This window comes from Anolis sagrei, chromosome 1, assembly GCF_037176765.1.
Source record: "Anolis sagrei isolate rAnoSag1 chromosome 1, rAnoSag1.mat, whole genome shotgun sequence".
NCBI lineage: Eukaryota > Metazoa > Chordata > Lepidosauria > Squamata > Dactyloidae > Anolis > Anolis sagrei.
This window is the reverse complement of record NC_090021.1, coordinates 164,305,639-164,326,115: the sequence shown is the minus strand read 5'-3', so window position 1 is coordinate 164,326,115 and position 20,477 is coordinate 164,305,639. Positions and strand designations below refer to the sequence as shown.

General features: G+C 39.8%; 1 protein-coding gene across 2 annotated transcripts in view; it reads left to right on the top strand.

Moving 5' to 3' along the window:
* Positions 1-2,240: 2,240 nt before the first annotated feature.
* ORC2 (origin recognition complex subunit 2) overlaps positions 2,241-20,477 on the top strand; it is a 29,981-nt gene continuing 11,744 nt past the window's right edge. Inside the window, exons 1-9 of one of the 2 annotated variants that reach the window (XM_060783332.2) lie at positions 2,241-2,354; positions 6,564-6,654; positions 8,264-8,407; positions 8,646-8,732; positions 12,404-12,484; positions 14,480-14,496; positions 15,496-15,556; positions 16,843-17,000; positions 19,145-19,243. In XM_060783332.2, coding sequence (XP_060639315.2) covers positions 6,570-6,654; positions 8,264-8,407; positions 8,646-8,732; positions 12,404-12,484; positions 14,480-14,496; positions 15,496-15,556; positions 16,843-17,000; positions 19,145-19,243 — 732 coding nt within the window. In that variant the 5' untranslated portion in view covers positions 2,241-2,354; positions 6,564-6,569. Of the gene's footprint in view, positions 2,432-6,563; positions 6,655-8,263; positions 8,408-8,645; positions 8,733-12,403; positions 12,485-14,479; positions 14,497-15,495; positions 15,557-16,842; positions 17,001-19,144; positions 19,244-20,477 lie in introns of both variants that reach the window. The other variant, XM_067470025.1, reaches the window with a different exon arrangement.

The following is a 20,477-nucleotide window of genomic DNA, read 5'->3' as shown; positions in this document are numbered from 1 at the left end:
GTTCTTGCGAGTGGAGGTGTTGGTTAGTGCCTTAATGGTGTGAGCAGATGTCCAAACTCTCATGTCTCATTTGTATCCTTTATATACCAATATAAGGAATTAAACAGGTTGCCTGCTGACTGACATCCAAAGGCTCTTCCACACAGCTGAATAAAATCCACATTAAACTGGATTATATGGCAGTGTGGACTCAGATAACCCAGTTCAAAGTAGATATTGTGGATAATCTGCCTTGATATTGTGGTTATATGGCTGTGTGGAAGGACCCATTGTCCTTATATCCCAGGATCTGATCCCAGATTATCGGCTTATCCCAGGTTTTCTGGCAGTGGAGACTCATATAATCCAGTATTAAACAGATAATCTGGAAAGGGATCTTGGGATATAGGGGCAGTGTGGAAGGGGCCCAAGAGGGTTTGTGTGCAGTCCCAGATCTCCTGGAAGAGAATAACAAAAAGTTAGTCTGTTAGCAGTATGTGAGCATGTTGAAAAGTTCCTAAAACTTCCAAAATACATTAATGGCGCCATCTTGTGGTGAAACGAAAAACAGCAGTTCAATGAGTTATCGAAGGCTTTCATGGCCGGAATCACTGGATTGCTGTGAGTTTTCCGGGCTGTGTGGCCACGTTCCAGAAGCATTCCCTCCTGACGTTTCGCCTCCACCTATGGCAAGCATCCTCAGAGGTTGTGAGGTCTGTTGGAAACTAGGCAAGTGAGGTTTATCTATCTGTAGAAGGTCCAGGGAGGGAGAAAGAACTCTAGTCTGCTTGAGGCAAATGTGAATGTTGCAGTTGGCCACTGTAATTAACACTGAATGCCTAGTTTCCAACAGACTGAGGATGCCTGCCATAGATGTGGGCAAAACATCATCACTTACATCACTTATACCCCGCCAATATCAGCCCGCAGTCTATGATTCATCTGGAGAGAATGAATCATAGAATCAAAGAGTTGGAAGAGACCTCATGGGCCATCCAGTCCAACCCCCTGCCAAGAAGAAAGAATATTGCATTCAAATCACCCCCGACAGATGGCCATCCAGCCTCTGCTTAAAAGCCTCCAAAGAAGGAGCCTCCACCACAGCAGAGAGTTCCATTGCTGAACGGCTCTCACAGTCAGGAAGTTCTTCCTCATGTTCAGATGGAATCTCCTTTCTGAAATGCTTCTGGAACATGACCCCCCCCCCCCGAAATGTTTCAGATTTTTTTTAAAAAAACCTGGTTTACTCATGAATTTTAACTGGTTAACCCAATCCCCATGCTAAGTCTATGAGATGCAAAAAATCAAGAGTCCCTCCAGAACTGCAAGCACTATCTCAAGCAAATATTAGCAATTTATTCACACTGTCATTACTTGCAGCAATAGCCAATGTAGTTGTTCTGGTACAGCTGTACCAGGAGCTCCAACTTTATTTGCTTTGTATTAAATGTTTGCTTGCAGTCCTGGGTTTCAGGGACTCTGCAGATAGGTGGCTTCTTTGGTTGCAGTCATAGGGCAAGTCACCTGTCCATCATTGTTAAGTTTTGGTCCCGCCCCTTGCTCAGGGCAATTGGGAAGGGAAGAGAGCCATTTTAGAGGGACAGAACATTAGTGAAACAACCAAGTTGGGGGGGGGGGGATGTTGAATGCTCTCATTAAGGAGGCCAGACTTGGTGGAGGTGGTTGACGGGGCGGAGCTTTAGGCTATTGGAGGCTGCTCTGCCCTCTGCTAAGCTATTTGCTTCAGCGTGAGCTAGGAGGCAGGTTTCAACCCCCCCCCCTCCCATGAAATTTTCAACCCCTCCCGAAATTTTTTTCTGGCTACGGCCCTGCATACAGCCCGGAAAACTCACAGCAACCCAACAGCAGGTAACTTTCATAAACAAGAAGTAGTTCTTACTATAGTGTCTTCATTCTCAATGGACGGTTTAAATAATGGTCGAACATTTTTGCATCTTCTCAAACATTTCTGCGACCTTCAACAGCTACTACAGGAGAAGGATTGAGGCGGCAGCGTCTTCTCGCAGTTTGGACTTCAACTCCCAGAACCACTGACAATTGTAAACAGTGGCTGAGGCTTCTGGGAAGTGGAGTCCCACATTCAAGTTGGGGGCTCATCACTGAGCATGCGCGGCAGTCTTGGAAAGCGTTTGGCGTTCCTCCCTGACAAAGGTTCACTGCTGGTTCGCCATTGGTTCTCCGCAGGGCCAATGACGGCTCTCCTCGGAGCCGCGAGGGAACGGAGAGGGGATGGCCCCGCCCACCAGAGGCGAATGGTGACGCCCCTAAAGTTTGCGTTCGGACATTCGACGCACCTTCCGGCGGCGCGCGGCGAGCTGTTTTGTTGATTTGATTCTTCCTCTTTGGCGGCGGCGGTGAGTCGGAGCGGCGTGGGCGGGGCTTCAAGGCCGACCTTGGGGAATGTGTCTGTCGCGCGCGCGGACCTTAGTTGGTGAGTTAGTGGAAGGGGAAGAGCCGTTGCTGAGGGGCGCGTGGCTTGAAGGCGGAGGGAAGCTGTTTTCCTGTGAGGCGGGAGACTTCCTTTCCTCCCTCTCTTCCTTCTTGCAATACTGCAGTTCTCTGGAAGGCTCCTCTTTTTCCTCAGGCAAGCCACGTGGAAAGGAAATACTTCACGAACCTAGGAGTCTGGACTCAGGCACACTGTAGAAATAATGTGGTTTGACACCACTTTTAACTGCCACTGCTCCGTCCTATGGGATCCTGGGAGCTGTAGTTTTCACAAGGTCTTGAGCTTTCTTTGCCCAAGAGTCTTGGGGTACCTCACCAAACTACAACTCCCATCATTCTATAGCACTTTTTCTCAACCTTCCTAATGCAGTGACCCCTTAATACAGTTCCTCATGTTGTGGTGACCCCCAACCATAAAATTCTTTTTGTTGCTCCTTCCTAAACGTAATTTTGCTACTCTTACGAACTGTAATGTAAATATCTGATATGCAGGATGCACTTTCATTCACTGGACCAAATTTGGCACAAATACCCAATATGCCCAAATTTGAATACTGGTGAGGTTGGGGGGATTGATTTTGTCATTTGGGAGTTGTAGTTGCTGGGATTTATAGTTCACCTTCAATCAAAGAGCATTCTGAACTCCACTAACAATGGAATTGAACTGATCTTGGCACACAGAGCTCCCCTGACCAACAGAAAACACTGTAAGGGTTTGGTGGGCATTGACCTTGAGTTTTGGAGTTGTAGTTCACCTACATCCAAAGAGCACTGTGGACTCAAACAATGATGGATCTGGACCAAACTTGGCACAAATACTCAATATGCCCAAATATGAACACTGGTGGAGTTTGGGAAAATAGAACTTGACACTTGGGAGTTGTTGTTGCTGAGATTTATAGTTCACATTACAGTTCACCTACAATCAAAGAGCATTTTGAACCCCACCAACCACAGAATTGGCCCAAACTTCCCACACAGAAACCCCATGACCAACAGAAAATACTGTGTTTTCTGATGGTCTTTGGTGACCCCCTCTGACACCCCCTTGCGACCCCTCCAGGGGTCTCGACCCCCAGGTTAAGAAACACTGCTCTAAACCTTTCATCATTTCATCATTTGAGTTGCCCTCCTCTGGACACATTCCAGCTTGTCAGTATCTCTTTTGAAGTGTGGTGTCCAGAACTGACTCCATATTCCAGGTGAGGTCTAACCAAAGCAGAATAAGAGGCATCATGACGTACCTCAATCTAGACACTATACTGCTTTTGATGCAGCCCAAAATCACACTATTGGCTCATGTTCAACTTGTCGACAAAGACTCCAAGATCTTGGCACACAGAACAGCACACAGAACTCCCATGACCAACAGGAAATACTATAAGTGTTTGGTGGGCAATGATCTTGAATTTTGGAGTTGTAGTTCACCTACATCCAGAGACCACTGTGGACTCAAACAATAATGGATCTGGACCAAACTTGGCACGAATACTCAATATACCCAAATGTGAACCCTGGTGGAGTTTGGGGAAAATAGACCTTGACAGTATAGAGTTGTAGTTGCTGGGATTTATAGTTCACCTACAATCAAAGATTATTCTGAACCCCACCAATGATAGAATTGGATCAAACTTCTCACAGAGAACCCATGACTAACAGAAAATAGTGTTTTCTGATGGCCTTTGGTGACACCTCTGACACCCCCTCGCGACCCTCTCCAGGGGTCCCAACCCCCAGGTTGAGAAACGCTGTTCTATAGCATCGAGCCACGCCAAACTGCCCTTGTTCTGCAGTGCACTCTGTATCCTTCAAAGACAATCAGATAAAGGTAAAAATACCCTTAACATTTGCATTACAAGGAATATCTGACTGGGGACTCACGATATTTCAGCCACTTTTAGTTTAGTGTGACCCTGAACTCAAAAATATTATTTATTTACTAGCCGTCCCCTGCCACGCGTTGCTGTGACCCACATGGGGTTTCTGTGTGGGAGGTTTGGCCCAATTCTATCGTTGGTGAGGTTTGGAATGCTCTCTGATTGTAGGTGAACTATAAATCCCAGCAACTACAACTCCCAAATGTCAAGATTCTATGTTCCCCACACTGCACCAGTGTTCATATTTGGGCATATGGAATATTTATGCCAAGTTTGGTTCAGATCCATCATTGTTTGTGTCCACTGTGATCTCTGGATGTAGGTGAACTACAACTCCAAAACCAAAAAACACTGCCCACCAAACCCTTCCAGTATTTTCTGTTGGTTATCGGAGAACTGTGTGCCAAGTTTGGTTCAGTTCCATCATTGGTGGAATTCAGAATGCTCTTTGATTGTAGGTGAACTATAAATCCCAGCAGCTACAATTCCCAGATGACAAAATCAATTTTTGAGTGAAGGACATACATTGGGTTGTTAGGTATCTTGTGTCCAAATTTGGTATCAATTCGTCCAGTGGTTTTTGAGTTCTGTTAATCCCACAAACAAACATTACATTTTTATTTATATAGATTTATTTAATCTATTTATTTATGGCATTTATATGCCGCCTTTCTCACCCTGAAGGGGACTCAGAGCAGCTTATAAAATATACATACATGCAATATATTATTAGCATAGCACAATATCAGTATTATAGGTTACTATATTGTACTATACCATTATTAGTAATATTACATATAATATAAAATATATAATTATAATTTATTATTATTATATTGTATTACACCTATATAAATAAAAATGTAATGTTTGTTTGTGGGATTAGCATAACTCAAAAACCACTGGACGAATTGACATCAAATTCGGACACAAGACACATATCAGGCCAACGAGTGGCCATCGCTCATAAAAACACTGAAATACAGCAGAAAAGACTTTAAAAGCCAAAAAACAAAAAATACATTACAACTCATGTGCAAAACCACATAAATATATACATACACAAAGCACATATACACAGACTGGGCCACAGCAACGCATGGCAGGGGATGGCTAGTCTATATAAATAAAAATGTAATGTTCATTTGTGGGATTAACATAACTCAAAAAGCGCTGGACGAATTGCTGCCAAATTTGGCCACAAGACACCTAATAACCCAAGGAGTGACTATCACTAAAAAAGTTGATTTTGTCACTTGGGAGTTGTAATTCTTGGGATTTATAGTACACCTACAATCAAAGAGCATTCTGAACTCCACCAATGATGGAATTGAACCGAACGTGGCACACAGGACTCCCATGACCAACAGAAAACACTAGAAGGGTTTGGTGGGCATTGACCTTGAGTTTGGGAGTTGTAGTTCACCGACATCCAGAGAGCACTGTGGACTCAAACAATGATGGGTCTGGACCAAACTTGGCAGGAATATTCCATATGCCCAAATATGAACACAGATGGAGTTTGGGTGAACTAGACCTTGACATTTGGGAGTTGTAGTTACTGGGATTTATAGTTCATCTACAATTACAACTTCGGCGTCTTGGAGGCTGTGCTTGGTTCCAGTCACGGAGGGAGGGGGTTGTCTAAAATACATAAGTTCTTAAATATGAATAAAACCCAGTAAGTATGTTTTTAAGGCTTTTATTATCTCAGGCTTCTACAGCAATGCATAGCAAATACAAATATTGCCGTACTTCTAAGCAATTACACACGCCCAGCAACTTAAAAGAGTGCATAAATTTAATCCTAGTTTTAAGGACCAAAAGCCATAAGTTGGTTGCTCTCATATATCTCAGGAGGGGAGTGTTCCACAATTGAGCTGTGCTGTAGAGAAAGCATGTCTCATACACTCACCAATTTAAGACACTTGGGGTGGTAAGGGGTGCAGCAGAGGTCTACTGAAGTTCATATGGGAAAAGGCATATTTCAAATATCTTGCCCCCAGAATATAGATATGGTCTGATGCACAGTATAAATGTATGTAATTAAAATTATCTTGTGTTTAACAATTTCAGCAGCTATGAAGAGAAATAAGATCATTTCAAAGTGTTGTCAAGCAAATATAAATGGTTATCATTACTATTACTAAGACATTCCAGGGTTTTTCATACACTGTGCATTTCAGGGTCTGTGCTTTGCTAGAAATGACACACTATTTTATTCTTGGTTTTGTACAGCTTGCTATGAGTAATCCAAAGATAAAGAAGATCTTGGAAGTCAAGTTTATAGGAGATGAAGATGTTCTGAAGCACATTTCTGAGGATGCAGGTATTGATTGTTTGCCTATAGAAGGCTGCTTTATTTTAGTATTATTAAAATGAGGAACCAGTTTCTGCCATTTGCAATTTTCCAAAAAGTAACTAATAATTTTATATGTACTTAGATGCCTTTAAGAAACATCGTTTTAAGAATGGTAGTGGCTGGTGTTCAGTACAGTATTTGCCACCTCAAGCTTTGAGTTGGCTTTGACCCAGGCTCAGGATTTAATATGTTTCTTGAAGAATTTCACTATAGTTTGCATTATTTAAAACTCATAATATTGGTGAGTCTGTATTTAAGAGAAAATCTGAACAGGAACAGAGACTAAGGGCATTCTACACAACCACTTAAATTGAATTAGGAAGTGAATTTGAATATGGGAATTTTTTTTTCTTAATCTATTTGCTGACAATTGGTGGTGTGCATGAGCAGAGACATCCAGGGGCACTGGGATGGATCTCCCCTGCCCCCAGCTGATCCCATTGGCTCCCAGCAGATGTTCACACAAAAAAGGACTCAGTACATTTGCAAGCATAATCCAACACTTAGTTCATTCAGCACTCTCTCTCAGAAGCTAGGGCTGACAGCGGAAGCTCACACCACTCTCCGGAATCAAACCTGCGACCTTTTGGTCAACAAGCTCAGCAGCTCAGTGCTTTAATCCACTGTGCCACCGGGGGCTCCATAACCTTAATAACTGCGGCACAAATACAGAGAACTGGGAAGCCCTGGCCCTTGAGCATTCTGACTGGAGGTCAGCTGTTGCCAACAGTGCTATAGATTTTGAAGGGGCATGAACAGAGGGCGAAAGGGAAATGTGCCAAGTGGAAGGCAAGTGGAAGGCACTTGTCAGGATTGGCTTCCATCTGGAAATCTATGTCCTCACTGCGAAAGGCCATGCAAATCCGGAATAGGTTTCTACAGTCACTACAGACCCACCACCAAGACTCTACCCTTAGAAGACAATCACATTTGGCCACAAATGGTCACCTATGATGATGATGATATGACCCTTAGCACTAGCGCATCCATAATAGTGCTCCTCGTGGAATGGCTCATTTCTCAGTTTGCCTGGGGTATGCAGTGCTCACGTTTTTGCCTTATTTCGGACTTTGTGACATTTTTTTAGCATACTGCTTCCAGCTTAATGCATGTTGCAGTGTGCATTAGAAGAGTACCCCATCTTCAAACCAGCTGCAGACTTCATTATAGTACCTGTGTAGAACTACCCTAAGTGGGATTTAATAATAATAATAAATAATAATAATAATAATAATAATATTTATACCCCACTACCATCTCCCCAAGAGACTCGGTGCGGCTTACATGAGGCCAAGCCCACAGTACATCAGCAAAAAACAACAAAAGCAGTAATACAAAACAATAAAATAAAGCTCATAAACAAAAAATAGGCAGTAAACATCGACAATAACACAATAACATTTAAAAACCAATGGCTGGGCCAAATGTAATAGTTAAAATTTAAATTTTTATTTAATTTACCTTTGAAAGCTCAACTGTTTGGTGAGTATATGTGAATAAATTGAGAGGAGCATGTATTTCACTGCAACTGGGATAATCGTTCACTATTTTGCTGCTTTTCTTTTTGTATCTACAGGTATTAAAGTTCGGAAAACCAAAGTTCTGCCTACACTAGATATTAAGAAATTGGTGAAAAAAACAGAGGACAGCTCAGAAGAGGAGGATCCTGTTCCGTTTAAAGAGCAAGGCTATGTGTCTAACCTAGGGACGGTCGTCCAAGGTACTAAAGAAAGAAGCTGTTTTGGAGAAATTCATCTCTGTCACAGCCATAATCATTTGGAAGCTTGCTAAAAATATCTAATATTTATGTCAATCATGATTGTGAGGGTTGGCCCACTAAATTTAACTATAGAGTTTAAACAGTCTTGATATTTATAAAATAATTGGTTATTCAGCATACATTTTTTGCAATATTTCCTGCTCCCAAAAAAGTGTATCTGTGTTTTGTGTTTGTTTAGGATCTTTGAGAAATGGCTGTAATACAGGTGGCGGCGATGTTTTCACATTCCAAACTCCAAAACGCTCTAACAAGATGGCAGAGACAGGTATTCTGTTATTTTATTTTATATGTGTCCTACCTTTTCCCTAAGATAAAGATGAACCATATAAGTCAACATAATTAAATATGTGAATGTTAACACAGAGTTAAACTATAAAAAGAATTAAAACCAAGTCCAAGCATAACTAAAATTAATATAGAGAATACAGTGCATTATTAAAATCCTTCCCCCATGTCTAGTTAGTTCTCAAAGGTCTGCTGAAACAAAAATATATTTACTTTCTCTAACTAGGAAGGGAGTTCTAGGAAATACAGGGATTTCCTGTGTTACAAACATCTGACTTAAGTAATTCATATATATATAAATGGAGGCTATTACTGTATAATAGGGTTTCCAGGCTGCAGCAAAAGCATGTTGTTGTTGTTGTTCATTCGTTTAGTCGTCTCCGACTCTTCGTGACCTCATGGACCAGCCCGCGCCAGAGCTCCCTGTCGGCCGTTACCACTTCCAGCTCCCTCAAGGTCAGTCCAGTCACTTCAAGGATGCCATCCATCCATCTTGCCCTTGGTCGGCCCCTCTTCCTTTTGCCTTCCACTTTCCCCAGCATAATTGTTTTCTCTAGGCTTTCCTGTCTCCTCATGATGTGGCCAAAGTACTTCAACTTTGTCTCTAGTATCCTTCCCTCCAGTGAGCAGTCGGGCTTTATTTCATGGAGGATGGACTGGTTGGATCTTCTCGCAGTCCAAGGCACTCTCAGCACTTTCCTCCAACACAGCTCAAAAGCATCGATCTTCTTTCGCTCGGCCTTCCCTAAGGTCCAGCTCTCACATCCGTAGGTGACTACAGGGAATACCATGGCTTTGACTAGGCGGATCTTTGTTGCCAGTCTGATGTCTCTACTCTTCACTATTTTATCGAGACTGGACATTGCTCTCCTCCCAAGAAGTAAGCGTCTTCTGATTTCCTGGCTACAGTCTGCATCTGCAGTAATCTTTGCACCTAGAAATACAAAGTCTGTCACGGCCTCCACGGTTTCTCCCTCTATTTTCCAGTTGTCAATCATTCTTGTTGCCATAATCTTGGTTTTTTTGACGTTTAGCTGCAACCCGGCTTTTGCGCTTTCTTCTTTCACCTTGATTAGAAGGCTCCTCAGCTCCTCCTCGCTTTCGGCCATCAGAGTGGTGTCATCTGCATATCTGAGGTTGTTAATGTTTCTTCCAGCAATTTTCACCCCAGCTTTGCATTCATCCAGCTGATAGAATTTTGCCAGGAAAACTCGCTGTGTATAACGAATACTCTCTTCCAACAACCTAAAAGACGGCTTTATACATGGACCTCACCAGATGGTCAACACCGAAATCAGATTGACTACATCCTTTGCAGCCAAAGGTGGCGGACATCCATCCAGTCGGTGAAAACAAGACCTGGGGCTGACTGTAGCTCAGATCACGAACTTCTTATTGCCCAATTTAGAATAAAACTAAAGAGATCAGGGAAAATACACAGACCAGTTAGATATGATCTCACTAACATTCCTAGCGAATATACAGTGGAAGTGAAGAACAGATTTGAAGGACTAGATTTAGTAAACAGAGTCCCAGAAGAACTATGGACAGAAATCCGCGACATTGTTCAGGAGACGGCAACAAAGTACGTTCCAAAGAAAAAGAAAACCAAGAAGGCAAAATGGTTGTCTGCTGAGACACTGGAAGTAGCCCAAGAAAGGAGGAAAGCAAAAGGAAACAGGGATAAGGGGAGATATGCCCAGTTAAATGCGCAATTCCAGAGGTTAGCCAGAAGAGATAAGGAACTATTTTTAAATAAGCAATGCATGGAAGTGGAAGAAGACAACAGAATAGGAAGGACAAGAGACCTCTTCCAGAAAATTAGAAACATTGGAGGTAAATTTCAGGCAAAAATTGGTATGATAAGAAACAAAGATGGCAGGGACCTAACAGAAGCTGAAGAGATCAAGAGAAGGTGGCGAGAATATACAGAAAATCTGTATAGGAAGGATAATAATATTGAGGATAGTTATGACGGTGTGGTGAATGAACTAGAACCAGACATCCTGAGGAGTGAGGTTGAATGGGCCTTAAGAAGCATTGCTAACAACAAGGCAGCAGGAGACGACGGGATCCCAGCTGAACTGTTTAAAATCTTAAAAGATGATGCTGTCAAGGGGATGCATGCCATTTGCCAGCAAATATGGAAAACACAAGAATGGCCATCAGACTGGAAAAAATCAACTTATATCCCCATACCAAAAAAGGGAAATGCAAAAGACTGCTCAAACTTCCGTACAGTGGCCCTTATTTCTCATGCCAGTAAGGTAATGCTCAAGATCCTGCAAGGAAGACTCCAGCAAGACATGGAGAGAGAGCTGCCAGACGTTCAAGCTGGGTTCAGAAAAGACAGAGGAACGAGAGACCAGATTGCCAATATCCGCTGGATAATGGAGAAAGGCAGGGAGTTTCAGAAAAACATCTACTTCTGCTTCATTGACTATTCTAAAGCCTTTGACTGTGTGGATCATAATAAACTGTGGCAAGTTCTTAGTGGGATGGGCATGGCAAGCCACCTTGTCTCTCTCCTGAGGAATCTGTACAAGGACCAAGTAGCAACAGTCAGAACTGACCACGGAACAACAGACTGGTTCAAGATTGGGAAAGGCGTACGGCAAGGCTGCATCCTCTCACCCAACCTTTTTTTTTAGCAAAAGCATAAGGAGGGGAAAAGTCACGAGAGGAAGAGTTCCACAGAACAGATGCATTGGCTACAAAAAAGCTGCAAGAGGTCAGGATATTGTTGGCTGCCCCAGCGGTGGCAGCACTTAACTTGCCTCAGGTTTGGGGGCAGCCATGCTAGCCAGCAAGCAGTATGCCTGGCCTTTTTCCTGGCTGGTTGTGAGTTGATGGTGTGTGTGTGTGGGGGGGGGGAGGGGGGCCTCATTGGCCACCTGGGGCGTGGCAACACTCCCCTTCTCATTCATGGCATCATAGGAGAACCTGAGAGCAGGCAGGCAAGCCCATTACACGTAAAATGTATTGTTTGTTTTATATGGCATTGAATTGTTGCCTAATCTGTAAGGCCACTCTGAGCGCCCTTCAGGGTGAGAAGAGTAGGGTATAAATATGGTAAAGAAATAAAAAAGTACTTGTTCAGTCTATATATATAAAAATGCTCTGTGCATAATGAAAAACATAAAAACAAAAGAACCAATGAACGAAATCACGCCCGGCCATAGGTTTTTAAATGCTTGTATGTTATTGTTATTGTTTATTTTTTATTTTTTGTTTATGAGATTTATTTTAACTGTTTTGTATTGATTATTTTGTTATTGTTATTATTTATTTTTTATTTTTTGTTTATGAGATTTATTTTAACTGTTTTGTATTGATTATTTTGTTATTGCTTTTGTTTATTGATGTACTGCGGGCTTGGTCTCATGTAAGCCGCACCGAGTCCCTTGGGGAGATGGTAGCGAGGTACAAATAAAGTTTATTATTATTATTATTATTATTATCATCTTTTCTTTGTAATTATTACACTATTACTACAGTATTTTACCAGGGTTACTGACCAGTTGTAAAATTATTTCTAGTGTGACCTTATTTGTTACATATGCCCAGCCATTATTTATATTGTATTAGTATAATCTTTAATCATTGATATCTCAATCTTTAATATATATTTAATCTTTTTTTATTCAAAAGCCTCTGAGCTAGCACAGAACCTTGGAAGAAATCTAACAAAGGACAATTTAATGAAGCATGAAAATGAAGCACAAAGTAAAAGTAAGTTCAACTGAAATAATAATAATAATAATAATAGTAATAATAATAATAATAATAATAATAATAATAATAATAATAATAAATGATTGGATTTCCATCTTGAAAAGATTTTGCTGTGCGAGAGGTTCTGGATGTGGCAATTGCTGGTTTGGAGAATCATCAGATGTCACAAAATGTCTCCCAGGCTCAGAGGATCACACTTGTGTGCCCATATCTTTTTCCTCGCATCTTGGGAATGTGTGATAGTGTCACAAAGGGGCAGATGGAACAGAGGGAACTGGAAGAGTAACATTGTGTCCTTCCATAGGCTGGCCAGTTAAACAGAGCACACCCAACTGTATAATTTCCAAGGACATGTAAAGCATCCTCAATGTTGAGGATGCTTTACATGACCGTGCTAAGATGGATAAATTGTTGATTTTGATACTCATAAGTTGTTAAGTGATTTTAATAAGGATTGAGTGTTAATAATTGATGTTTGAGGGACCATGGGGGAAAATTAGGAGTAGTGGTAGGATTTGAAGAATTGTAGGATTAATAATTATCTATCTACAAACATTACCTGGAAAGTTGGGAGTCATGTGTCTTCCCCTTTATAGTTTTTATACAGTATGTATATTCTGGCTGAGTATATAGTATGTTATTGGAGCCAACTGTAATTGCTATAGTTTTCCTTGCGTGTTCTTTTACATACAATTGTGTTTGTTGATAAAAATATTTCAAAAATCTATTGTTGAATAATTTTTGAATGATTACTTGCCGGTCATTCTGAGGAAGTTACAATCTGGCTTTATAGATTTGCTGTTTTCTACTGGGCTGTCATTTTCTTTCTTGAAATAAAATGAGAAATATATTTGTACAAGATCCCTGTATAAAATAAAAACATATACAGGTATTTCATCTTTGAGATCACGTGTTCAGATGATTCAATTTGTTATTGAGGAATAGCAAGTGTTTATTCATAAAAGACTATGGCATTATTAGCATTGACACATGAAATAATGTTCAAGTAATTTTAAAAGCGCTTAAATTGCATAAGCTCCAAGAGCTAGATATAGAATTATAGTAAAATAATAATAATCATCATCATCTTTATTTATATCCCACCACCATTTCCCAAAAGGGACTCGGGGCAGCTTGCAAGACTCTTCAAGTGCAGCATAACATAAACAATATATGATCAAAAAACAATATCACATAAATATTATAAAAACAACCAGTATCAGCACATATAAAACAAGATAAAACAATTTAAAAAACAATCTGTAGCTAAAACAAGCTGCTTTCAATTCACAACTAAAGTGCCAGAGTGTCAACCTCATGTGGGCCCATTTCAGCCTACTTGAGGCCAAAAGCCTGCTTAAAAATCCATGCTTTTAGGCTGGATTGAAAGGATTCAAGGGTGGGGGCTAATCTAATCTCTTTTGGAAGGGTATTCCAGAGCCAGGGAGCCACCACAGAGAAGGCCCTCTCTCTTGTTCCCACCACTTGAGATGGTGGTGGGACCGAGAGAAGGGTCTCTTTGCTGATCTCAAAGCCCGTGTTGGTTCATAGAAAGAGATGTGATTTCAAAGATAGGTTGGGCCCGAAGTGTATAGGGCTTTGTAGGCAATAACCTGCACCTTGAATTGAGCCCGGAAACTTGTGAGAAGCCAGTGGAGCCAGTTTTAGTGGAGGCATGGTACGTTCCATATAGCTAGCCCCAGTTAGTAATCTGGCAGCCGATCTTAGCACTAACTGCAGTTTCCTAACCGTCTTCAAAGGTAGCCCCATGTAGAGTGCATTATAGTAATCCATTCTGGATGTAACTAACGCATGGCTTCAGAATTATTACATGAGAAGGTACAATGGTGATTTGATCACATGTCCATAATTAGGTCAAGGAATTGGAATGCCTTTTGAGGTATGCAGTAGGTCATGTGATACTAGTTTATGAACACCTAGAAACATTTTATTTGTCAGCTATCTGTGACACAATTTTTGTTTAATTTTCAGGCAAAGGCCAGGAAGAGGTGAGTGACATTTTTGGATGTTAGAAAGGGTGACCATTGTTGCATTCAGAGTATTCTCTTCCTTTCCTGATTTATTAATTACTCTTATATTCTTTGGCTTTGTTAAATTATTATATGAATACTCTAAACATCAAAATAAGTAGCTGCCTGATCTTCAACTGCTATCTGATTGGTGGGTCCCCAGGACAGGGCTGCTTTGGTTGCTGATATTGAACTCTGTAGCCCTTTTTCTGGTCATATATGGCAAATTCTCTTTCTTCCTATTCTTAAATTGTCTGAATAAAAATAAATAACCTTATCATTTTCTGCTTTTGTTGTTGTTATTATTATTATCATTATTATCATTATCGACCCCTCTTTATCTCTCTTAAAAGAGGCTCAAAGTGGCTAACAATAAAAGCAATAAATATATAATTTAAAACACACAAACATTAAAATAGATATTAGGTCTTATTAATTGTATGGCGGCTATGTCTTTGTTATTTTACGTGTGTGTTCTTTGTGTGATGTAGCGATGTAAGCAACTTCGATAACTGGTGCAGGTTTACTCTTGGGAAAGAGGAAGAGCAGTTGCTCTGGATCTTTCTTCCATGGTAGCCACAGAAGCACAAACACTGCTGCAACAGGAGGCCACATCAGTGTATGTCATTTACAGTTTTCCAATTTCTCCTAGTCTTTAGTAAATGAACATATGCCTCTGTTTAAATATAAGTTTCATCTTAAGATAACAATCTGAAATGGTGTAGGAAAGCTGAATATCTTAGGATCTAGTGTGAGCTGATGTACACATTACCAGAAATAAATACCGTATTTCAAATGAAATACAAATTGGATTCCTAATTGCCTTTGCTTGTTTTGTAGATTCAAGCATTGTGAGATCCCACAACCAGATTTTGCCAGATGAATTCAGTTTTTGTGTTCAGACACTATATGGTTAGAAATGTGACTATTTAAACAGAAGGGATTTTTTGAAAATATTAATATTTCTGTTGTTTTTAGAAGAGTAGAAGGAAGGTGTGCATATCAAACACACCTTACAGACTCAGGAAGAGAATTACAGGTAAGTGAAAGCATTTGCAACAAATTCTAGCTAATGCAGTTTGATGACATTATAATATGAGAATTCATTCTTATATATAATCTCTTCAGCTTTAGAATGTTTCCAGAAGGGCGCATTCAGAAAGTGTTTTCATTGTGTCAGGTTTCACACATCACTAACTCAATTGTGCAGACTGATAATCTGCATCATAGGTATAGTATGATTTACAGTTGTGTTGCGTCCACATGCCTCTGGTGTTGCTATAAAAAGTCCTCCATTGTGCATGTGGCGGGGCTCAGGCTGCATTGTAGTAAGTGGTCTGTGGTTTGCTCTTCTCTGCACTCGCATGTCATGGATTCCACTTTGTAGCCCCATTTCTTAAGGTTGGCTCTGCATCTCGTGGTGCTGGAGCGCAGTCTGTTCAGCACCTTCCAAATCACCCAGTTTTCTGTGTGCCCAGGAGGGAGTCTCTCATTTGGTATAACCATTGATTGAGGTTCTGGGTTTTAGCCTGCCACTTTTGGACTCTTTCTTGCTGAGGTGTTCTCGTGAGTGTCTCTGTAGGTTTTAGAAAACTATTTCTTGATTTAAGTTGTTGGCATACTGGCTGATACCCAAACATAGGATGATGAGCCAGAGATGTCATTGCCTTGGTCCTTTCACTATTGGTTGCTATTTCCCGGCGGATGTCAGATGAGACGTGTTCATATGATTTGCAACTGTGTTGTGTTCACATTAAAAGTGGGCCACTCAGCTTGTTACGTTAGTGTTAGACCTGTCTGTTTTGATGTCTGTCCAGGAAGATGTTGGCCAGGAAGAAGATGGATGTATCAGCTTATTTCACAGTATACATTCACAGACCAAGTATAATGCCTTTAGTTTGTTGTATTCAGTTCTTTGATGTTTGTCCACATTTTATTTTAATACTGAAACTGCTTCTGCCGTATTTGGATATTACATTGTTATAACACATTTTTTATTTGTCATTTTGTTTTATACTAAGGGCAAATACTATTCTTCAATAGATAGTAACGTTTTGCCTGCAACTCTATCTATACTTCCAATTACAGTAAGTTAGAACAGAGAATCTGTTTAGCTAAACTATATGTGTGTGTAATCTGTATTTTTCAGGATACAGTATATGCAGTATTTTAAACAGGATGATTTTTAGAAAGAACATAAGAACTGGGGATTGCATTGAAGGGTTGTCAATCCAGCATCCTGTTGTGCACAGTGAATAACAATATATTCTATGAAAACCACATGAGCAACTGATAGTCTTGGCTGTCTCTTTTGTTTTTTTCCAGGATTGAATATGTGCTCTGATAGTGAAAGCGATTATTCTGCTTCATGCTCCGAGGAAGAGGAGGAAGAAAGTTGTAGCAAAAGTGCTGATGCAACTCTTCACACATCTGCTCACCCCAATAAAGAAACACCAGCTAAGAAACCAAAGCCACATGTTCCTGTGAGTGTGGATGCAGTTCAGTTTACGAACAAGAAAAGTATAAGAAATTATGTCATGTAAAAAGTATTCAACGATAGTTATGTTAGTTATGCAGTAAAGTGCAATACAGTCTATACATCAAGATGGTACCTTTATTAGGTTAGCCAAAAGATGCAAAATACATGGCGTTAGCTTTCAAAGTTCACTGTCTGCTTATCTAGTAACGAATTAAACAGCATCTTAAAAAAAACAGCCCAGGCCTCCATCTTGTTTCAGATGTTTGTTTCAGTTGATATTTATGGAGGGTCCGTGCTTTTGACTCCACTCCTTTTTGGGACTGGGGTCAAAAGCAGTAAAAAGCAAGTAATATTTCTTTCTCTATTAGCAGCAAAAGCAACTCCTTTTGAAACAGAGACCATATCTGTTCTGTATGACACTGTAAGCCATTTGTTAGGTAGGGTATAGTGAGTTTCTCTTGAAGCCTTTGCATTGTTGCATCTGGAAATAAGTTTAGATGTTGTAAAAGCTAATGTGACAATGATGGCCTAACTCAAATTATTTTACATTTTCCTGGAAGTAAAAACCTCTAAAGGTAATACCTAGTTTCTTTGCTCCTTCTCTTTTAGGGTTACCAATTTAACAAGGATACTTTAAATGGCTTTCTAAGCAGACCTTCAAATAGGGTTAACACTAGTTTATACCTGAGGACCAAGCACTTGTTTGGCTCAGGCACTTAACATGACTGAAATTGATATGACTATTTTATCTGCAGTCATCACTGCATTTTATTGAGTATTTTAATGTATAGGAGTTTTTATGCTGTTTTTAAGTACATCTGTTTTGTTATTGATGTTATTTTTTTTTTACAATTGTTATGTGTTTTACTGTGTTTGTATAATCCACTGCACTACCATGCGCTTTGTAAGCTGCCCCAAGTCCCTTTTGGGAGATGGTGGTGGGATATAAATAAAGTTGTTGTTATTATTATTTGTGTATAAATCAGTGGTTCTCAACCTGTGGGTCCCCAGATGTTTTGGCCTTCAACTCCCAGAAATCCTAACAACTGGTAAACTGGCTGGGATTTCTGGGAGTTATAGGCCAAAACACCCGAGGACCCACAGGTTGAGAACCATTGGTATAAATCATCCTTGTGTATAAGTTGAGGACAGGTTTTGGGCCCAAAATATGACCCATGGATTATAATAATTATTATTATCCTTATTATGTTCGTTTATGCCTCACTTTTTCTCTCCACAAGGAGACTCAAAGCAGCTTACATTGAAAGCATTTCAGTACAATTTAAACTCTATAATAACTTGGGAACCTAAAAGAAGGGTTAGCCTATGTTCTCCTCTCTTCCATGGCCCTACTTTTGGCCTTTTGGAATGCCTGATCAAGAAAAGTGTTGCATTTCAAAGACCTGACAGAAAGAGATCCTTCCATTGACTTGGATATCAGTTGACCCAGCCTTTTTGATCAAAAATTCTTTTGTCCATTTTAACTTTTACACAAATAATTTGTAATTTAAAAATGTATCAGAAGCCAGTTCCTCTTTCCGCAATACCCTCTATTCATAATTAGATGTATATTTGATTGCGGTGTATTTGAAGAAGTTTTAAAAGGTGTCAATTTTTGACTAAGTCATCAAAATGGCAGTAGGACAGGGGTTGCTGACTTTTGTCATATTTTCCTTATATGCGCTTTTAACAAATACAATTGGATCCCTGCAATTGCATTTCTAAAGCTGATGAAATTCAGCCACCATTAATTAAGTGGTGGAGGGGCACAATTACCCTTTTCAACCCAAATGTAAGTTTTCATTCAAAAGCAGCATGAAGGCAAGTACACTTTTTGACATCAGAGAGGCAAAAGTATTTGTTCTAAAGACATGCATGCTTTTATTTATTTACTTACTTACAACATTTATATGCCACCATTCTCACCCCGAAGGGGTCTCAAAGCGGCTTACAAGTTATTTAAACCCATAAAGTGATTTCTTCTCATATATTTTCTTGTCTTCCTATTGTTCTTCATTATGCCATTGCCAAATCAGCTTTGCACTCGGTCACTATCCTATATTAATGAAATGAAGTCGCCAGTTCGTCGATTATTTCATTATATTGTCAGAGAATACATTATTGTGCTTGTGTGTTTTCTTTTATCAGAGTGATTTGGTCGAAGAATATTTTGAAGCACACAGTAGTTCTAAAGTTTTAACCTCTGACCGAACACTCCAAAAGATTGAGAAGAAAAAACTGGATCAGGTGCAGTATGTGCCAGGAGACACTGTGTGTGTATTAGAGTTTATTTTTGATGCTTTTCTCATAGAGCCTGTTTGTAGTTTTTACTAAGATTTTCTTACCTTGGTCAGGTTTGATAGTTAATACATCTTTGTACCTTAGTGATATTATGTCACAACTTGAGTTTGCAAATGCTAACATTAAAAAAAAACTATCAAGGTTATTGTTTTGGTCAAAAATATGATCAGGAGTAAAAGTGATACTATAGTTAGGTAGAACACAATGTTATTGTTTCATGTTGTCCAGCATTCTGTATAATTTGAATGGAGAAAGATAGATTAAGTGTAAGATATTATTACTTTACTTAGTCATAAAGGCTAAATCCAGTTGTTAGTCCCAACTATAGAAGATCAATTGGCTCAATGGCAGCCTATAAATCAATACATTTAGAAATTCCATTGACTTCATGAACCTCTTCTAGTTGAGAATAACAACCTTTTAGGCCATAGCTTGATAGATATATTACTATTTCCCTCATTTCCCTCCCATGATTTTGAAATTTAATTCAATCTCAACGTGATGGAACTGCTACTAATGTAGGTAGAGTTGTCTGATTTGGATGTTGGTGTTGGGATTGGGAAGGATAGCTCTTCTTCTATAATATTAGTTTCACAGTTTGGGAACATGTGGTTTTTGTGGAATGTGCTGCTTTTTTACTTACTTAGACTGATACGGTAAATACAGATCTACATGAGGAGCATATCTGCAGTCTCTGCTTTCATAATGTTCTGTTAGGACTATTGTGCATTGTACTTGAAGGCACATGCACTCATGCATATATACATCCACATTATATAAAAATGTGGCAGAATCTCTTCGTAAAAATCTTCACATGGTGTATCTTGATTAAAACCTTAGCGTGGAAAAGGTATCACTCCCAGGCTTTGGGATTAAGTTTTGGAATGCCTTTCTGAGAAGACTTGCTCACATCTAGTCTGATCTATTTGGTACCATGTGAAGGCCTATATTTTTTAATTTAAGTGGGTCTTGCAAGAGCTTTTGTTTTTCTTGTAATATCAATGTTTCTGATATTTTCAGACTGGTAGAACATTTACTTTAACATATCTGCATAAACTTAACTAGATGTAGAAGGTAAGTGTTGGAAGTCCTCTCCCTTTGGTAACAGAAGCCTCCACTAAATTAAAAGGAAGAGCACCACTGGATGCAACCCGTTGTAATTATGTACTTCATGGATATA